The 19106-nt window shown below is 44.1% G+C and overlaps 3 protein-coding genes across 11 annotated transcripts in view; 1 reads left to right on the top strand and 2 right to left on the bottom strand.

Moving 5' to 3' along the window:
• Positions 1-6330, bottom strand: part of LOC106740542 (RNA-binding protein Nova-1) — a 7318-nt gene extending 988 nt beyond the window's left edge. For 2 of the 3 annotated variants that reach the window (XM_014611686.1, XM_014611688.1), the window contains exons 1-4: positions 6189-6330; positions 2111-2257; positions 1838-1995; positions 487-838 (exon numbers count right to left, since the gene is read on the bottom strand). In XM_014611686.1, the coding sequence (XP_014467172.1) occupies positions 487-838; positions 1838-1995; positions 2111-2257; positions 6189-6306 (775 nt within the window). In that variant the 5' untranslated portion in view covers positions 6307-6330. Of the gene's footprint in view, positions 1-486; positions 839-1837; positions 1996-2110; positions 2258-5012; positions 5864-6188 lie in introns of those variants that run through there. The other variant, XM_014611687.1, reaches the window with a different exon arrangement.
• A 15-nt stretch (positions 6331-6345) lies between these two features.
• On the top strand, positions 6346-18062 carry LOC106740543 (adenosine 3'-phospho 5'-phosphosulfate transporter 1-like). Of its 7 annotated transcripts, XM_014611690.1 has the most exons (12): positions 7475-7672; positions 7771-7919; positions 10103-10225; positions 11602-11683; positions 13798-14203; positions 14502-14710; positions 14807-15015; positions 15301-15525; positions 15735-15885; positions 15995-16206; positions 16289-16414; positions 16511-16678. In XM_014611690.1, exons 5-12 carry the CDS (start codon positions 14172-14174, stop codon positions 16676-16678), a joined length of 1332 nt encoding a protein of 443 aa, XP_014467176.1. In that variant the 5' UTR covers positions 7475-7672; positions 7771-7919; positions 10103-10225; positions 11602-11683; positions 13798-14171. The 7 variants fall into 7 exon arrangements, with proteins under 7 accessions (XP_014467178.1, XP_014467175.1, XP_014467176.1 ...); XM_014611692.1 differs by lacking the exons at positions 7475-7672; positions 7771-7919 and adding an exon at positions 6346-6433; XM_014611689.1 differs by lacking the exons at positions 7475-7672; positions 7771-7919 and adding an exon at positions 6534-6608.
• Positions 17117-18934, bottom strand: LOC106740544 (transmembrane protein 216-like). The gene has a single exon (XM_014611696.1). The coding sequence runs from the start codon at positions 18492-18494 to the stop codon at positions 18066-18068; it is 429 nt and encodes a 142-aa protein (XP_014467182.1). The 5' UTR covers positions 18495-18934; the 3' UTR covers positions 17117-18065.
• Between the last annotated feature and the right edge of the window lie 172 nt (positions 18935-19106).

Below are 19106 nucleotides of genomic sequence, written 5' to 3'. Positions count from 1 at the left end.
GAAACGGGTGAACGCGATCGCGTTGTGTCGTCGACTCGTTAAAAGTCTAACGCGCGCCAACGTAACGCCGAGCGCTCGATCGCGACAACTGCCAGAATTCAGATAATGCGCCCAGTTCATTCTTCTGTCTTGTTAACGATCATGGTGCTGTTCAACAAGAGTTCATGTAATCGGAGGCGCTAAATATAGTTTACTTCTTCCGTTTAAAGTACGTTGGAGACTGACGTCTTGATTGGAAAACGATAATAAAGTTCACAATTTCCTCCCGTGTGTAGTTATTAAAAAAAAAGAGAGAAAAAAGAAAAAAAAAAAGAGGCGCGTATTCTTGCAAACTTGTATCTGTGAATATTATTGTGCAAAGTGTTTTTGCGGTCAATAATAACGTCCATACCACGTACGTGACAAAAACTAATTTGTCGTGTTATTGAAAACTGTAAGTATGGGGGACAGTTTATCGAAATCGTAAGATAATCAGCGTCAACTAACCTGTGTTTAAACCAGCTGTAGACGTATACGTGGGAGTACTTGTGGGGGCTTGAGCGTACGGGCTGCCTGTAGGATTGTAGTTGGCAACGGGACCACTTACATCCGCGTAACTGACATTAAGACAGGTTCCGCTTTGCGGATCATCTGCCACTTTCGCTAAGATCATGAGTAACGCATTACGATTATTTTCTTTCTCACCGATCACCGTTATGCATCGCTCTTGAAGTGATAGATCTTTAGCTTTCTGACTTATTTGGACATACGAGCCGGACTCCTCTTTAATCTGCTTAATGTAATTCCCGGCCTTTCCTATTATCATCCCTGCAGTGCTGTTAGGCACTAAAATTTTCACCTGAAACGGCAAGCATTACGGGCTCGTGTCATTCACGCGCGCATGATTTATTAACACAATGAAGAGAGTAATTATATGAGACTGACTATCAAGGACGATTTCATCATCTGCTACAAAACGCAATAACCATTCCAGTCTTTTCCATTATCTATTTTAGCATTTCTCCTTTTGCGAAGATTTATTGCAGAAGCATTTATAATATAATATTGAAGTTAATGTTATAGAGTAGAAAATTTATATTACTCTTAGAAAATATGCTGTACGTGTAAAATGCTAAGAAAACAGATACGTTAAAATCTCTTTTCGCGAACAATTTTAAAAAAGCGTGGAACGGATTGAAGTAAACAAAGGTGTTCTCTATCATTTTTTGTCAAATAACACGCAAAATTTCGAATTATTAATTATTGGAAATAGCCAAATGTAGAGGTTTTTAATTAATAACTAAAAGATTTGCGTATTATTTGCAAAATGGTACACACAATGAAGGATTAGGAGTACAGGACTTTTGTCCAGAGTGGTTTAAATTACAAGTAAATAATATCTGTTGTATTTAGCGACAATATATTGAATATTGAACTTTGAACCTATCATTAGGCATAATAGTTGTCATATATTTATAAATTAGGCTGTTTTGAGCAAAAAAAAATCCTGCACCATTTTGCAAACAATGCGCAAAATTTTGAGTTATCAAAGAATAATTAAAGAAGCATCTATACATGGCAATAATTTTCAATAATTAATAACTCGAAATTTGGCGTGTTGTTTGCAAAGTGGTAGAGGACATTTCTGTTCACCTCAATTCGTTCTATATTCTCCTCACAAAGTTTATCCCTCTTAATCTGGGATATTCTGTAGGGATATTTCTATAAGAAGCAACTTTTAACATCATAAATTCAAGTTCGTACATTTATTTTAGAAGAGATATCTCGCGTATAAAATATCAGGACAAAAATTCTTCAAGGAAGTGTTCTCATTATAATAAATGTTTGATTCTTATACCTGCTTATCTCTCTCCGCAGTGGCTTTACCAGAGTCAAAGTCGACCGTAGTTTTCGAGGTGAGGTCAGGTTTCTCGCGTATTTTCTCCATGATAAAATCCATTACCGCCATTATAGCTTCTACGCTGCCTGTGATCAGGCATACTCTTTCGGTAGTTCCTGTTACAGACAGACAAAATGGCTCATTAAAACATCGTTGATGTACAAGACGTGGATATCGTTGATGTATGGATGTGTATATGCATGCGCAAAAACACACAAGACGAATACATACCTGGATAAAAATCATGCGATTTAGACATTTTCACCCTTGCCCCCGTATCCTTTTGAAGTTGAGCAATTGTGTCTCCACCTTTTCCGATGATGGCCCCAGCTGCCACACCGGGGACCAGTACTTTGAGGTGATACGTTCCATCTCCACCTGCAAAATCAAAATGAATCATTCTGAGTCATTTTTACACCTGTGCGGAAAAATAATTGCCAATGTGTGTTATGCAACGAAGTACGATTCAACGTGTATTCTTCGATCGATGTCAGACCGAGAGAATTATTCTTATGAAGTTCGTAGAGTGGTTTATGATAATGACGAGATATATGTGTGATAACATAGTATGGGGCTCGATATAAAATTTACAAAATTAACAGCCACAAGCCAATCGTGTAAAGGCGTATCTTACGTATCTTGCAACATAATTTTGGCAAAGGACAATTATGAGTGGTCGGTCGTAATTTCCGCTATTTATAACGTTTTACCATCTCGTTTTCGAATACAAGGTTTCCTAATTTTAGTTCGCACATCTCCGATTTCTGCGAGTATCATCTCTTTTCGAGCGATTTCGATCGCACGCTTTGAAAGAAGAAAAAAAAATGTCCGAATTAATCCTGCATCGGTCACTCCTCGATGAATCCAGGATCAGATTCCGCGAAGTTCTCGGACGTAATTTTAAGTAGAGGAGACCGGGGCTAGTTGGCTAATTAATTATTTCCGTTGTTTTCTAATAGAGGTTACAGAATCGAGCACGCAAAGATTTCAAATGTGTCAAAGATAGTTATGGAATAACCCTGCTTGCTCGATTCTGCAACCTAGAAGATAACAAAAATTAATCAATTACCCAACTTATCTTTTTAGTCAACCAGCCCTAGTCTCTCCTGCACAAAAACAGTATGTCCGTCGATGTAAACTTCGTAGAAACGACGTTTCACGAGAAAAAAATCCGGGAATTTCCCGGACACGGTCTCGTCCCGGTAATCTCTCTCTCTCATAGCTCCGACCCTGTGTATCACGCTATCGCGAAACGTCATGTTGCCTCGCCGGAGTCGGGCGAACATATGACTCGTCACTTGAAAATCGCCGATCGATTCACGATCAATCCTTCCGCTTCTCGAGCTTTTCCACGTCCACGGTTGAGCGGGCGAGGTATAGTTCTCGGGATCGACACATTCCGAAAATGCACGACCTTGCCTGCCTACATTGGCGAGCGTGATCGAACGGCCGAGGAAACTTTGCTCGAAGTCGAAGTCGTGTGACGTTGACGTTCGAGTCGGTTAACCGAGTGATGACGACGCCGGTGGAGGATATCGAGGAGTAAACCCGCACGCCCGCTAGCTAGCTTGCTCGCGAGAGGAGCAGAAAAACCCAGAGATGCGGATATAGTATTACTATTATAAGCTAACGACTATCCGTTCTCCTCGAGATTACGGCTGACGGCTATCGCAAGTGGAGAGAAGAGAACCGCAACAATCACGCGATCAATCTTTCGCGACTCTGACAGGATACGTGAGGTCCCGCTGAAAATTTCTTCCCGCAGGAGTTCATCACTTCCGACGAGCGTTCTGATTTCGACGAATTTCTCTCTTTGATTGAACGACGCGACAAGACCAAGAGGGACGCACGATAAAATCGTAGACACCCAGACGAAGGAGCAAGTCGAACGATCCTGATCGACGCAACCGGCAATTACGTCATTGGCAAATACAGAAAAACGCGGTCGATCACGGTCAACTGTGATTAATCGCCGTGCGAGCGAGCCGATCTCGAGATCGAAGCTCGAACTCGCACACGGACAGCTACGTGAGAGGCCTGTTTTATTTTTTCTTTTTGCTGAACTGGCTGCACTAGCTTGCACTAGTTCTCATCTTCTCTTTGTCCCGGTCTACAATAAATGTCTTCAACCTTGAGAAATTGACCAATCACAGTTGAATATGAAGAGAATAATCGACCGTGATGACCCTCAAATAACAAGATTCATATGGATCGATCCGTAGAATTTGTAGATTTTCAACTAATTTTTTCGACTGAGTATTTTTCATTCTCCAACAATAAGTCGGAGAATATTTAAAAGTAAATAAAATATATCGCAAAATATGTGAAATACCTAAAATATAACGTTTCACAGGCGTTTGCGGAAGCATTAGAATATGGACCTGATCGGATCCAACCAATTTTGTTATCTGAAGGTCAACTCTTAATAAGATCCGTGAGTGTACGTTAGTCCAGCGAAAAAGAACAGACTTAATGGATGCTTTCCATGTGACGCGAATATCATTTTGTCTCTGTTCCGTATTCAGCGAATAACAAAGATAAGAAGCTGCTTGTGTCACCAAGTGGAAAGCCCGATATAAATCGAAGAGACCCGACCACAACGACGGTGTCCTCTCGATCGAGGATCCCCGCACGGTCTCTCGACTCCTAATTATAACGGCGGCGAAAGAAAGAAAATCGGAGTCGGTCACGGTCAACGGTGAGGCCAAAGCCGATCGCACGGAGGGGCACCCGGCTGGGTGGATCGACGTGGCCACGACAAACCGCACTCGTTCGCGCACCGACGACGACGATCTGTCGACCTCGCTCGGCCGCCCTTCCTTCGGCGGAGGGGCGTGATCCCGAGGCGCGTCCACGTCGGGAACACTCGCTGGGTCCAGTGACACGCGCCAGGAACGCTGAGACTAACGGTCGATGCGGAATTGTTCGGAAGGGACGGCATAAGACCGTAGTTGGACGTGCGAAAGGCAAACAGCTGTTTGACAGATGGAAGCCCTGCGCGCTGGCTGGCTCGCTCGCTCGCTCGCTCGTTCGTTCGTTCGGCTCGCCTGGCCCGGCGACCTTGACCCGCAACCTCGGCGCAGCGGAGAGGCGGCGGCGCGGTGCATGCGTGCGTGCGTCCGTGACAACTCACCGATGCGCCACATCCTAGCGGGCGCCGTCGTTCTGCTGCGCGCGGATGACAGCGGCGGCGCGCGTTCCGGCTACGAGGACTATGATGACGACCACCACGACGAAGACGACAGCAGCGGCGACAGCGGCAACAACGGTGGCTTCTCAACGGCGGCTGCGGCACCGCGGCGCTACGGATACGCGCCGACGAACGGAGCGCGGACAAGTGCGCGCGATTGATACGCGATGATGATGACGATGATGATGACAACGACGACGCGGATGATGACGACGACAGCGGGAACGCGCGATGACGCGGTGCGCCGCTATTTCCACGATGTCCGCGCGACAAAGTTGCAGAGTCACCGTAGGAGCAGCCACCGCCGTGGAAGCGGTCCTCCATTAACGTCGACGTTCTACAGGCACGACCGCCCACACGTAGTCGAGGGAATGAGAGAGAGAGAGAGAGAGAGGGGGAGGGAACGAAAAGGAAAGAGAGAAACGGAACGTCAAAATTCAAAACACCGTTTCCCACTGCGACGCGGTGCGCGACTCCGGTCGCCGTCGAACGTGGACGCACTCCGCGACTCCGAGGGACACGACGCGAAAAGCGAGGACAGAGGGAGAGAGAGAAAGGAAAAAAGGAAAAGGGGCGATCAGACAACGGGCGGAAAGAGGAGACGTGGCACAGGAGAGGATGCGCGAGGAGAGGCGCTGTGCGGCGGCGGTGCACCGTATTCGCGTTGTCGCGGTGTACATACGCGATCGCCCAGGCGATCCGCCGCCACCGACGAGTCAGACCTCGGAGGTGGGAAACGAAAGGGAACGGCGAGCGGGCCGCCGTGTCAACAGAGCACGGCGAGATTGTCAAAAGGTGCGCGCGAAACGAATAGAGGAAGAGAGGGAGAAGTAGAAAGAAGGAAAGAGAGGGATTGAGAAATGGCAAGGGAGGAAGACGGAGCGCGAATGCTGGAGAAAGAGAGACAGTCGTTCCCGCATATACGTGTCCGCCTATTGCGCGAGCGGTGTGCGAGTATGCGTGCACGCGAGAGAGGAGGCTACCGCGCGATACTCGAAGCTCCGCGAGCGAGCGAGAGAGATAGAACGAGCGAGCGAGGCACGGTGTAGCGCGGGCCAGCGAGCGAAATCGTCGGGACGACGACGACGCGGCGCAACGACGCCCTCCTAATCGACATACCTGATCCGTAGTGCGACCTCTTGGTTGCGCCGTTTTCCGCGTCGCAGTCGAGCGGCCGCTTTCTGGAGTCCGCAATCTCCGGGGAGGGACACGTCTCCATTCCTGAGTCGGCGGCCATCTTGTTCCTCGCTCGTTGCGCGCACGGTGACACACACACTCACACAGGCACGAGACAGGCGGTAGACGGCGCACACAGAAGCGGAGATGAGAGATATACACACGGACACTACACTCCGCGGCCGAAGGTAGTAGGGGAAGGCCAGGAAGGCGAACAAGGGGGAGAGAGAGAGATAAACGGAGGAAGAGAGGGAAGAAGAAGAACGAAACGCGGAGCAGACGAGCGCGCGCGAGTAAAGACGAACGGTGGATTAGAGACGAATGGTAGAGGAAGCAGCAGACGATGTTCGTTCGCGGGGGCAAGTGTGTATCCGGATGAGGCGCGCGCGAGAGAGAGAGGAGAGATATACGTATCGCGCGCGTGCTCCTTCTCTCTTTTTTTTCTTTCTCTCGACGGACGAACGTACGTACGTACGTACGCGCGGTTACCGAGTTGTTGCTCGCAGATGGGGGACACGGTATGTAGGAACGCACGCCACGGACGTACGTACGCGCGCACGTACGGACGGACGATCGAGCGAACGAACGAACGGGCAGGCGGACGAGCGAGCGTGCGAGCGAGCGAACAAATGACACACGCGCTCGCGGGGTGCCGCGTCTCACTGGCGACTGCTCGCGGCTCCCTTGCCAACCAGCTGGTTGATACTCGCTGTGCCCTCGCGTACACCTCTCTAGGCTCGCCGCGTCTCCGTCTATCCTGCGCGGTACCTATCGCTACTGCGCCTCTCTGTTTCCCTCGTTCCCTCTCTCTCTCCCTCTACGCGCTGTTTCTCTCCTCGTCTCGCCCAGCCCTCTCGTGGGTTCCGTTCAGCAGTGCCGTAGCAAGCCGTATGCACCGCGGGCGCCTCGCTCCCGGACGCCGTTGCTCCACTCACGTTGCGCACCCCGCGAAAATTTCAGGCGCGCTCCGCGAGGGTACGAAGGCGACCAGCGAATCTGCAAACGAGTGAGCGACCGACCGACCGAGCGGGCGGATACTTCCGGGATGGTTTCTTCGGAGGTCTCACGGAAACCACGGCGAGCGTTGCGTCGCGGCGCGCTAGTGGAGGAGGAGGAAGAAGGGAGGTAGAAGAGGAGGAGGAGGAAGAGCGCGCTCGTTACGTAAGCGATGACGAGACGTAACCCGGCGCTGGCGCCGCCGACGCGCTGCGTCGTTCGTCCTGCGCGGCTGAAACGCGCGCGCTTTAGATCGAATTATGGCGTCGTGTTTCGCTGTCGCAGCTGGCCGCGCGCGCACTCACTGCGGAGTGACGTTCGCCGCGATCGCGGGCGTTTTCGAGTCCTCCGAGTGGCGGATAGCAGCAGCTCCGACTCCTTCGGAGGACCTTCGTCCTTCCCCAGGTGGACGGAAATGCTGAACAGTAGTAGTATGCAAATTCACACAGCAAAATTTATTGGAGATATGTAATTAGTCATCTTTATACCTGCAATTTCAAAAGTTGTATCTAAGATATCTTATTTTCAGATATTCATAGAATATCTGCAGGACATCATTACTCGATATCATATTTTTTCCTTGGAAAAGATATCTCTGCAACATTTGCACACGACTATGGCCGGTATTAAAATCTTACGGGTATCTTTCAGATATCTCCGTGATATCTTAACAGTCAGGTATTTAGACATTCAAATATTTTCTAGATATCTCTGTGATATATTTTGTTATGTGGAAACATATAAGTCCATTTTTTAACTCATTTATCGATAAAAGCGCCTTAAAGGCAGACGCGTGCGTATTCACTATGAATCTGGTGCTAACGCTTCGGCCCTTCGATTGTTGCACGCGCTACATACATATTCAACTGTCGCATCTTGAAAGAATGTAATCTCGTCCCAGACAGCCAAACTTGCAGAAGCAGATTTTACGCAATGTATGCTATAAATTTTGTCGGCAGCTTGTTAGCAGAAATATACAAGATTTGTCAACAGAGCATGACGACAGATTGGCGATAGAAATTGAGCGGGATCTGTCATTTCGTCATCATTTAAATATACATTTAGATAGACCAGAAATGCTGAATAAAACATAGTGTGCTAATATTTAACATGTATTTTGTGATATTATTGCAACATGTTTAAAATATGCTTGTTTTAAGAAATACTCATTTGTTACGCCATCATTTTAATCGAAGTATTGATTTCTTATTACTACAATAATTCCGAATTGCGCTCTTTTACAGGTAAAATATTTTTGTCAGATATTTAAACATTCAAATGTTTTCACATCAGATTCTTTCTTTTATATACTGACAAAAATTCTAGTCGTATGAGGACGCATCTTCACGTATGTTAGTCACGATGCAGACAATATACTAAAACATGTCTAAGTATTTAACCTTGCTATTCTGCTCGGGTCTGTTTGTCCCAAATCATCAATCAGTTTTCTTCCCTGTTACATTTTTGTGATGAGTGAGCGTTTTGACTGTCATAACTTTGTTTCACAGCTTAGTTTCAAATGAATGTTTTTAAACTATGAAGCAAAGTCATGAAATACCATAACGCTCACTCAAATCACATAAAATTACATAAAAATATAACGGAAATAAAAATGATTTCGGGTTAGACTTGAACAGAACAGCAAGGTTAAATGGAGTATGCTGCAGATCTTGCTCGATTTCCGCCGTCAATCTGCTGTCAAACTGCCGGCTCTGTCGACAAAACACGAGCTTACCCAGTAAGCAGGAAACGTTAAATCAATCTTTTGAAACATTGATTTTACATGGATTTTACAAACGTTTTGACAGAAATTGTTTTCTAACTGTTTTTTTAATTGTCATTTAATATTCCTAAATATTAAAGTCATAGTGTAGAAATATTATTTTTAATATTTCAGTCAAATATTGTTAACAATTGGTAACGTATTGTATTGGTATTATAATTGTATTGGTAACGTTGTATATATAAAACGTTAAGAACTACGTATTTGAAAACGTTGCATGTTATAAAATGTCATTGTAATAACGTTGTGTTAATAGTCTCTCGCTTACTGGATAATACGTACACAAGTGGCTGTAAATCTGCTACGGTGTTCTGATCGAATCTGCCGGCGTACTACTAATATTTTGCTTACCGAGGTCCACAAATCGTCATTCAATCTGCGACTGATTGACCATAGTCGTGCAGCACGCTGTGACAATGTCATCCTAATCATTCGTTTGGTCATGTCTCTCTCTCTCAATAGTATACCGCAGCACGGTATTCCTATAGCGCACGCGGATTGCCGTGTTTCTTTTATACGGCTGTGTTTCGTTTCGCTCGCGATGAGCAATCGGCGACCTTTGCGCTCTCGTAAACGCGATAGCGCGCGCGTGCGCTCGCGCGTACGATTTCTCACCGCCTCTACCGCTCCGCTTCTGTTCAGCGCGCGACACACGGACGGATCGTACGCGATAGCTCTCGATTTCTTATCCTTGGTCTATAAATGTAGCGCGGCGAATATACTGCCTGGCGATTATGCGCGACCAAGCTAAGAGCAAAGTCCTTCGCGCGAGACTCCGGGACCCATCGCGTGCTATAACGCGAGATCGTTCCGCGATTCTCGCGCTTTGTTGTCGATTTCATCGACAATACAGTTTTCGTTTAACGCCCGTAAGAGCCTCGGCCCCATCGATGGGGTCCATTTTTCAGACTGATTCTTCTCCGAAGAAACGCCGTAGACGTAGTTTAAGGGCGAGCGGTAAATCTCCGGATAGAAAGAAACGGGACATCAGAGAAAGCACGATAGATATGACAGGGATAGCTCTGATGTAAATGCAGGATTTCTCTCGTTTTCACGTGTTCGAAATATCGATTTTCAGGAGGAGCTCCACGTTCGAATGAGCGACGCCCGTATTGTAAATGGCGTCCCACTGTGCCACTTCGCCGTTAATAATTGTGGGCAGAAAAGTCAATGGGTACACGGGGAGTTGGCAGCTGTGCAGGTAAGCGAGAAAACGCGCGCGAATCTGGAGCACGCGTGGTCGGAGCGGCGATTCGTCAAGAATCAATCGATCGATCTTTATCTGCTTCGCTCGCCTCGGCGGAGCTTTACGCTCGTTTCGCCAAGTTCCGTCGGTTCCGCTCCGCGGCTCGGATAAAAATGAAGCGAGTGCTCTTGCGAGAGCAGGCAGAGGCTTACGTCTCGAGGCAAAAGCACGAAAGAAGGGATCTCACCTTCACCTTTACCACCGAAGCATTCCATTCTTTTTGAAATACTCGCCCGTAAGCCCGCTTAGGTCGGCATGCGATCTCCCTGCGCGTGTATATTCTGCATTTCTTCCTCAGAAATGCAAAATGTTCCTCTTCGGTAAATAATTACATAACCGGAATAATTGGTTCCATTATAAAACCATGCTAAAATGCAAGTAAAAGATAACGCGCACAGCGCTCAATGAATCTTCTATAGCTGAGCAATTACACATGTGATCACTGTCGTCATCCATCGTTGCGGAAAGAAGAGAGAGAAAAAGAGATAGAGAGAGAGAGAGAGAGAGAGAAGGAAATATCTTTCTTATATTCCGGATACATACACGTGCAAGTGCATAGAAAACGGTGACATACGATCCGTGCTCTTTATTGTTCGTATCTTCTCGAAGTTTCTATTATCTCACGCCTACAGAAGCTAGTACTTCAGCTTCAAGTACAAGCGAACACTCCATTATCTTTATCTTTGCTCGTATTTTTCACACTCGCTTTGACAAATAACGACGGAAGCATCCGCTTATATAGAAGTCGTCTCATTCGTGTGACTCGAAGCGGGATGTTCGTGATTGTCGTGTATCATTTAGTAGCTTTATTTATAGCAGCCTTTTTTCCTTGTAACTATGTACGCCGTTATATTTCTGTTGAATGAAACATGTTCGAGACAAGCTTAATAGACCTGATAACACACAGCGATTAGTATATTCCGCACACAAGCCGTAGGCTATTTTTGAAAATCAAAATTGAAATACCGCCGCGCAATTATTAACCGAGTTGCTAAAGAAATCTTACAGCCTTTTGGATATTTTGCAACTGGATAATGATCGAATCGAGGAATTTTTCCTCGATTGCGTCATTTATCTAGCATCCGCGAAGCATGAGGGAGAAACGAACGAACATCTCTCTTTCGTTCTCTCTCCCCCTCTCTTTCTCTTTTTTTCTCTCTCCCTCTCTCTCTCTTTATCTTTCCTATCGTAACGTAATAACTGTCGTCAACCGGTTTTACACGCGGATTTTCGACTTCGACAAACTATCGATACAGTCAACAACGTCGCAGCGCGTCCACGTGTATCGGAGAAATGATGTGAGTTTAAAAGGGAAAAATCTTTCTTTACAGAGGTCGGTGAAGGCTAAGAAAAACTCACGATGTTATCAGTGATGCAACAGATGGACGCTTTCAAGATGATCTAATTAAATAAGTAAGTGCGCGATATCAATGTATTCGGTTCACTTAAAGTCCATAAATGAAACAACACGGATCTCACACATTTGCACGTGTTTACGTTTAAACTGTAACATAAATATGTATACTCTGCTCAAAATGATCGGAGGATCACACCGAACGAATAGTTTCATCGGGTGATTCGGCAACTTGTGAGCCAAGCGTGTATTATAGATTAAAATTAGATAGCGTGGAAGAAGGTGAGAGAGTGAGAGAGTCAATTCGCTATTCCGTGTCCGCTGGGTAATTTAGATATTTGAGAAAGTGACAGACCGTTCCGAGCAGTGCAACCGATTTATTAGCAAAGCCCGTGAATTTACAAAAGACCTTATTGCTGTCGCATTTCCTAGACATAATAACATTGAAAATTTCCAATTGGGCGTGTTATTTTTTTCATATTTGTGCATCATAACCGCTGTTTTGAAAATCGTTGCTGATTTATCAAATTTTTAACAGTCATGATACATAAATATTCACAGAATGTATATGGGTATCAATCATATAACTTTTCCTTAAGGTGAAAAATGTGTGGAACGTGTGGAGAAAGTGTGAAAAATGAAAATGTTTTCAAATTAGAAAATTTACACTTTTCACGAGTTCACGCTAGAGAAGAAGATTCATTATCAATCCCCAAGGGACCATGCATCTTCTTCTCTAGCGTGAAAAGTATAAATTTTTTATAGTTAAAAAATGTATCTTTTTCCAATTTTTATTCGGAAAGAAACCAAAAAAATCCGTGAAAAATTGAAAAATTCGGTTTTCTCCATTCCTTCACTCATTCACAGAAAGAAACCGAGAAAGCTGGATTTTTTTCAAGTTTTTAAAAATTTCCTAATTTGAAAACATTTCAAATCTTCACTTTTCACGCTATCGCCCTAGGGAAAATTTACATGATCGATACTCTGATTGGAAATGTTCGGTGTCGCTATGTCTAAAGAATGGGACAACATTAATGGAGTTTTCTGTGCAAGCGAGCGTAACTTTTCAGCGGGCTGCGTATGAAAAATCGAACGAACACGGAGGGCTGCGCGCGCGTGTCCTTGCCCCGCGCGAGTCATCGAGGCAGCGGATCTCCCGGTGTGCTTTTTTAGACGACACCGGGTTAGTCGGCCGTTCGCGGTACATATGCGCATGTACGTAGTGCGTACGTCTATACTTGAACACGAGCAAAACGCATATTATGTTGCATACATGCGCCACGCATGCATTTGAATGCGCTTATTCCCAAGGCCGCGCACGCGCGCGTGCTGACACACAACGCGACGATGTTCGGCGCGGCGAAGCGAAGCGAGGCAACCACGAAACTGTCCTTCGTCGCGGAAATTTTTTCATCTTCGCTATGACGTCGATCGAGTTATCACACGGCGCGCGATCGGGTATGATGCGCGGCGAAAAGCGACGGGTCATTCGCTTGAAATTCGCTAGTGCTGCAAACTCGCAACGGAGATAACACGCATTACCAAGTTACGAGGGGAGTTCACAGATTAAACTCGCAAGCATGTGATTTCCGTTTTTTAAGAATATAGATTTTAAACGATTCGGAGTAAGATTATTCAATCGTTAAAATAATTCGAGACTGTTACCTTGGGCGGTTTTCGTGGAAATATGAAATATTCATGTACTGACGATTAACTGGTGAAAAAATTGTTCATATATAATTATATATAATTATATAAATATGTGTGTATTTTAATATATAATTATATATAATTATATATAATTGTATATAATCATATATGATTATATATTTTTATGTATGGACGAAAAATAATGGGAAATTTTGTATGTGACATTGTGGATGTATGATATTTTACGCATAATTATACGTGAAAAATTCTTTAACGGGAAGAAGATTAAAAAGTTTTACATAAATATGTTCAGCTAAAACTACAATTGAATAACCAACACTAAAAGATTAGTTGTCAAAAAATCGAACACCATCTAGCGGAAAAAATTGTCGGTAAAAGTTGTAAAGAATAATTTCTAAAATTTATTATCCTCGGCAAATATATCTTACCGATGAGTAATCCTGGAATTTTATTAGCAAATAAGTAGCAACGCCAGGTTTCGAAAAGAATTTTTTTATTGCAGAAACGCGGTAATGACGCATACGGCGATTGCTCTATGGCGCTTTGAGAACTCAGCCATCCCTGATGTCTCCCTGATGCGTGGGTGCCCGCGTCTATACGCGTGCGTCACGTTGTACATGTCTACACGTTTCGCTGCTCGTAACGAAGAATAGAACACCACGTACAAAGCATGATAAAACCGAGGGGAGAAGATAAGATTACTTACTTTTTTAACGTGACGACTGCCTATGGTGCGTAACATAATGCACAGCCAGTGGAGGCTGTGCTAAATATGTCTCTGTCATACTCATGAGTACTGACGTAAAGAGACGTGGCACGAGGAAGGTTATGGGATAACTGATTTTGTTCGTTCAAGTTTCTCATTTACGAAAAATTATGGGAAACTTTGTGCGTGATATTGTGATTTGGTACGTCTTGCTTTTGATCTTGTTAATTCTACAATATTCTGAAAAAGGTTTGCACTTAGAATATTCTGTTATTCTAATTAATAGTGATCAGCAACTGACACACAATTAGGGCAAAGCGCTTTATGATCCTTACATGATTGTGTCTCTTAAATATTCTTTGTATTTATATAATGAATTGTAATGTATATACATGAATATCGTGGAACAAATACATTTTTATCCACAGTCGTGAATTGTAGTTTAAATCTTGTTTTGATCTGTGCGTATCACAATGTGATTGATAAAATATATCTTGTAGTGTGCTGCTGCTGCTGTCAGTCAGCATTATATTTGGAACTAGTGAGATCATCAAGTCATTAACAAATAATGGAGAAGAAATTCCCAAAACATCTGTTTACAATTCCATCGTTCGACTATGTTTAAATTTATTGGGATATGCTACTGTATTGTTGCCTGGTTACCTCATATACAAATATGTACGCTATACAAAGTATATTCAGAAAGGTGGTAAGTATTTCGTTGCCTTAGATAATTACTAGTACTGTAAAATATAACACTTCTAGATATATCGAGGCAATTGTATTTTAAGAAATACTTATGCAGGAAAAGGCTGCATTCCCAGATTGGTGCATTCGTGCTTTGTGGGACATTGCGAAACTGGTCTCTTGGACTCGCCTCCATATACTCCCAATACTTCAACTCACACCCAACGCACTTTCACGCAAGATGCCTTGCTCTTGATGTATTGTTTCTTTGGTTTGCAAGGCAGTTATCTATCATGGGGTTATTTACAGGAGAAAATTATGACGCAGGTCTGTGAACGTAGAGTGAAAATTTTATCGATATTTATGATATAAATGTCCATTATATAAATAAAAAGAGAACAATCTGACGCCATCTGTTATAAGAGATCTGTTCTTTTTTATTGAACTAATGTGCATTCATAGAACTTAAGAAAATACAAAAATACTTAAGACTTGGTGAGTGAAAAAGGAGAAAAGATCCAATACAAGCTAGCACAGTTGAGTTAAAAAAAGAACGGACATTATATTATCAATGTTGCAACTATACCTCTAATATCTCCATTTTTACTACAGGAATACGAAGACGCTTCTGGCAATAAGGCACGGTTTCAAGATTCGCAGTTTCTGGTATTCGTAAATCGCATTCTCGCCTTCCTGATGTCGGGGATATATTTACTCATTAAACGCCAGCCGCAGCACAAAACACCGTTGTACAAGTACGCATTTTGTTCTCTGTCGAACATCATGAGCAGCTGGTGCCAATACGAAGCTCTGAAGTACGTTAGTTTCCCGACACAGGTAAAAGATACAATTGTATACCATCGTAATTCACCTCTTGAATATCGTAATCGTTATTTTTCCTATATACGTACTATCCGGTGGAATGAGTATCTCGTAAAGAAAAGGCGTTAAGATATCTGTAGCGAATTTAGAGCTCACCAGGCTTTAATAACATGAAGATGTACGAAGCCTCGTGTGTCATTTCAACATGTACAATCATTTTCCAGGTTCTAGCTAAAGCCTCGAAAATTATTCCAGTTATGATAATGGGGAAAATAGTCTCGCGCACGTCGTACGAGTATTACGAATACGTTACCGCGGCTCTCATCTCCATTGGAATGACCTTGTTTATGTTGGACAGTTCCGATTATAAGAATGGTGAGACCTCGTTTTATTTACACTTATCGGTAAATCAAGGACGGTATTTTTTTTGCACATGAACCGTGCGCGGAGATTAACATTACAATCGGCTTGCGAACGCTTTCAGATGGAGCTACCACGCTCACTGGTGTTATCTTGTTGGGAGGTTACTTAGTGTTAGATAGCTTCACGAGTACCTGGCAAAGTGCGCTTTTTACGGAGTACGGCGCGACGAGCGTGCAGATGATGTGCGCGGTTAACATGTTCTCCTGTCTGCTGACTGCGATGTCTCTGTTCCAACAATCGAGCTTTCCGCTGATATTCGCCTTTATGACAATGGTAAATGATATTATATGAAACACTCTTCGTAACGTCACTTGCACGAGCGTAACGCTAATAACGGCATTTCGTCCGTTCACAGTATCCTAGATTCATAGTCGATTGCTTGCTGATCTCGATCTGCTCGGCAGGCGGTCAGCTGTACATCTTTTACACTATTTCCAAATTCGGACCGGTCACGTTGGTCATTATAATGACCATTCGCCAGGTAATGATCGAATACTATTATAGGAGAGAAAGCAAAGACCGAATCGAGAGAGAAAGATCAACAAACATATGGATGATTCGTGGTGTCTGTTTGCAGGGCTTGGCAATATTGCTGTCGTGCTTGATTTACCATCATGAGATCACCGTTATCGGCGTATTCGGTGTATTGTTGGTGTTCGGCTCTGTGTTCTTACGGATTTACTGCACGAATCGGCTGCGCGCGATCAGAAGGCGCAGGGCCGCGGCGAACAGTATAAAACATTAAGGGTTATCCCATTTAGGCGAGAAATTGCTCCTGTAACTGTCAATAGAGGTAGAATTCTATCGTTCGTTCGTCGTGATTGCCATTAGGCTAGATTCGTAATATCATTGTAATTAGACACACCTTCATTACAAACATAGAGAGACAGAATTCCGCTTCTATATAAGTAGTTAACTTACTCATAATCTGACTTCACACACACATATATATATATATATATATCGCGACCGTATTCCTAATAATTTTAACAGGTTGGTCGTGTCGACTCTCGGAGAAATAATTATTACGAAAGATTTGTAACTATAACGTATGCCGTGTGTGTACTCGCAATGTATCTTGAGAGTGCTAAGCACTCTCGCGACGTGTGTGCGTGTAGTCTTAAGAGAAAGAGTCGTATTAAAACGCGTGTCTCATCAACACAATGAGTGTGCTACGCCATTGTATTATTTATTTGAAAAATATTTATTTTGATATAAATGTGTATACAAACAAACAACGTGTGCGCATATTTTTCTTCATCGAAGGCAAGTACAACACAGGGGGCATAGACACATAGCGCATATTGTTAGCCTCCCTTTCGGGGATTCATGCGAGTTTCAGCTGCTTAAATGTGAAGATACACGTAAGTGGCAGTGTTGACGATGTCGATCAGACAAGTTACGCGAGAGATTAACACGAGAGAGATGAATAATGATTCTTCCATTTCTTTTTCTTTATTCTCCAAACGAAATGAGATGGCATACCGGGTATGGTAAATTACTCCTATTAAGAACTGTCGCCCTGCTAGAGAGTCATTTTACACTTGAGTATAAAATTTAGATCGCAAAATATCTATCATTCATCTAATTCAGTCTACGGAATGTGGATGGTGTATGTACAGTGCTTGTTGGATGCTCGAGAATGTATATGAGGTGTTTTGTACAATTTTTGAAATTCGTAATTGTATACACACAGAGAGTACATTTCGTGGAAGATACACAAAAATATGTTTCTCAGCATCTCTTTCTAATACCCAGTCTTTACTTTTGGATTTTTAGTGCAAAAAATACGCCTGCGAAATCCTATTTCGGCGTGTACATGTGTATTATTATATATAGAACGTTGAGTTTATCTCGAAAGATATAGGAAATATATTACATGGTATATTCCAATATGATGATATGATATTCTGACAAAACTATCTTTCAGACTTAGAGGCACGGTAACAAAAATTACAAGGGGGCGAGAAATGTTCTCTACCACTACTTGATGAAAATAAAAAGACAATGAGGATCTTAGCCCGGTGCGTGACAAAAACCGATAACATACTCGGAATGGACTCTTGTTAAGCATGATAAGTGTGAAGGTAGAGGTAGTGTGATTTCCCTGTCGTCGAAAGGTGTATCAACCGTTACTTCTCCGGAGGTGGCGGTCGGTAAATGGCGATGATGCACATGACAGAGATCACCACCTCGGATGCCAGTAGGGCTAACTGTATGCAACAGAGGATCACCTCCAGCCTGAGTACATAGTACTGCCATAGGAGGAAGTAGAGAGTCGCTAAGGAGCTGGGAACAGTCAAGACTATACCGATGAGAATCGGCAGCCCGCGTTCGGTCAGGTTTCCTCTTCTACCAAGGTAGATCCTGCCGGCTTCCGTCACTATCAGGAAGAATAGTATTGCGAACTCTGTCAGCGTCTTGTTTGTACCCGGCGACGGCAGGTTCGCGGCCTTGAACAGGCCCATGCCGAACTCGCACACGGCGAACATACCGAAGTAGAAAGAGTTCAAGTACATGAGGATCTCGTAGGTCAGCGAGGAGTTGGCTACGGTGGGCATTCTGCCGAGTAGAGGCTGTCTCTCGCCCGATGATGATGATGATACGGACGAGTGTGGTGGTCTGGTATGCGGCCTTACTGGCTCAGAATCGAGCTCTTTTTTCTCCCTCCCTCTCCCTCCTTCTCTCTCTGTGTAGGCACTTAGTCGTTTAACGGAAACATTGTTTGTACAACTGTACCTCCTCTGGATCCCTCCTGCGTTCCTATCCGAACGCTCTGTCGTTTAGAACTCTGTAACCTCTGTTCAGCGTCTCCGTCTCATGGCTTTCGCCGCGACACCGTACGCGCTTTCTCGACGTAACGTCTCTCTCGTGGAGACTCGCCAGCTCGGTCACGACGTAGAAACAACGTCGAATTCTAGCGAATATCGCGCTTCTCCGCGCTCACCTTCGTCGGTGTGTTTATTTTTAACCACGCTGCAACGCCGCGCGAGGATCGCGAATAGGCCTCGAGCGGCGCGTCGCAGTACTGTCAACATTGAGGTAACAATACCTCTGAAGTTTCCTCGTGGTTAAAGAATTTTCGATTATTCTTTTATTGATGGAAATTGTTGTTTTAATTTCTACATAGAGATATAAGAATAGAGGGAACAAGGGATATATGCTACCTGTAA

This window comes from Dinoponera quadriceps, unplaced genomic scaffold (genome assembly GCF_001313825.1).
Source record: "Dinoponera quadriceps isolate SergipeBrazil2010 unplaced genomic scaffold, ASM131382v1 scaffold396, whole genome shotgun sequence".
NCBI lineage: Eukaryota > Metazoa > Arthropoda > Insecta > Hymenoptera > Formicidae > Dinoponera > Dinoponera quadriceps.
The sequence above is the reverse complement of the archived record's forward strand: the minus strand, read 5'-3'. Positions and strand labels throughout refer to the sequence as shown.

Excerpts from the sequence above, each read along its gene's own strand:
- LOC106740543 (XM_014611695.1), top strand. The coding sequence starts at position 14,172 with ATGGGAAACTTTGTGCGTGATATTGTGATTTG. Across the intron at positions 14,204-14,501 it reads GTGCGTGATATTGTGATTTG|TGTGCTGCTGCTGCTGTCAG; the intron begins GTACGTCTTGCT and ends TATATCTTGTAG. Across the intron at positions 14,711-14,806 it reads AAAGTATATTCAGAAAGGTG|GAAAAGGCTGCATTCCCAGA; the intron begins GTAAGTATTTCG and ends ATACTTATGCAG.
- LOC106740544 (XM_014611696.1), bottom strand. The coding sequence starts at position 18,494 with ATGCCCACCGTAGCCAACTCCTCGCTGACCTACGAGATCCTCATGTAC.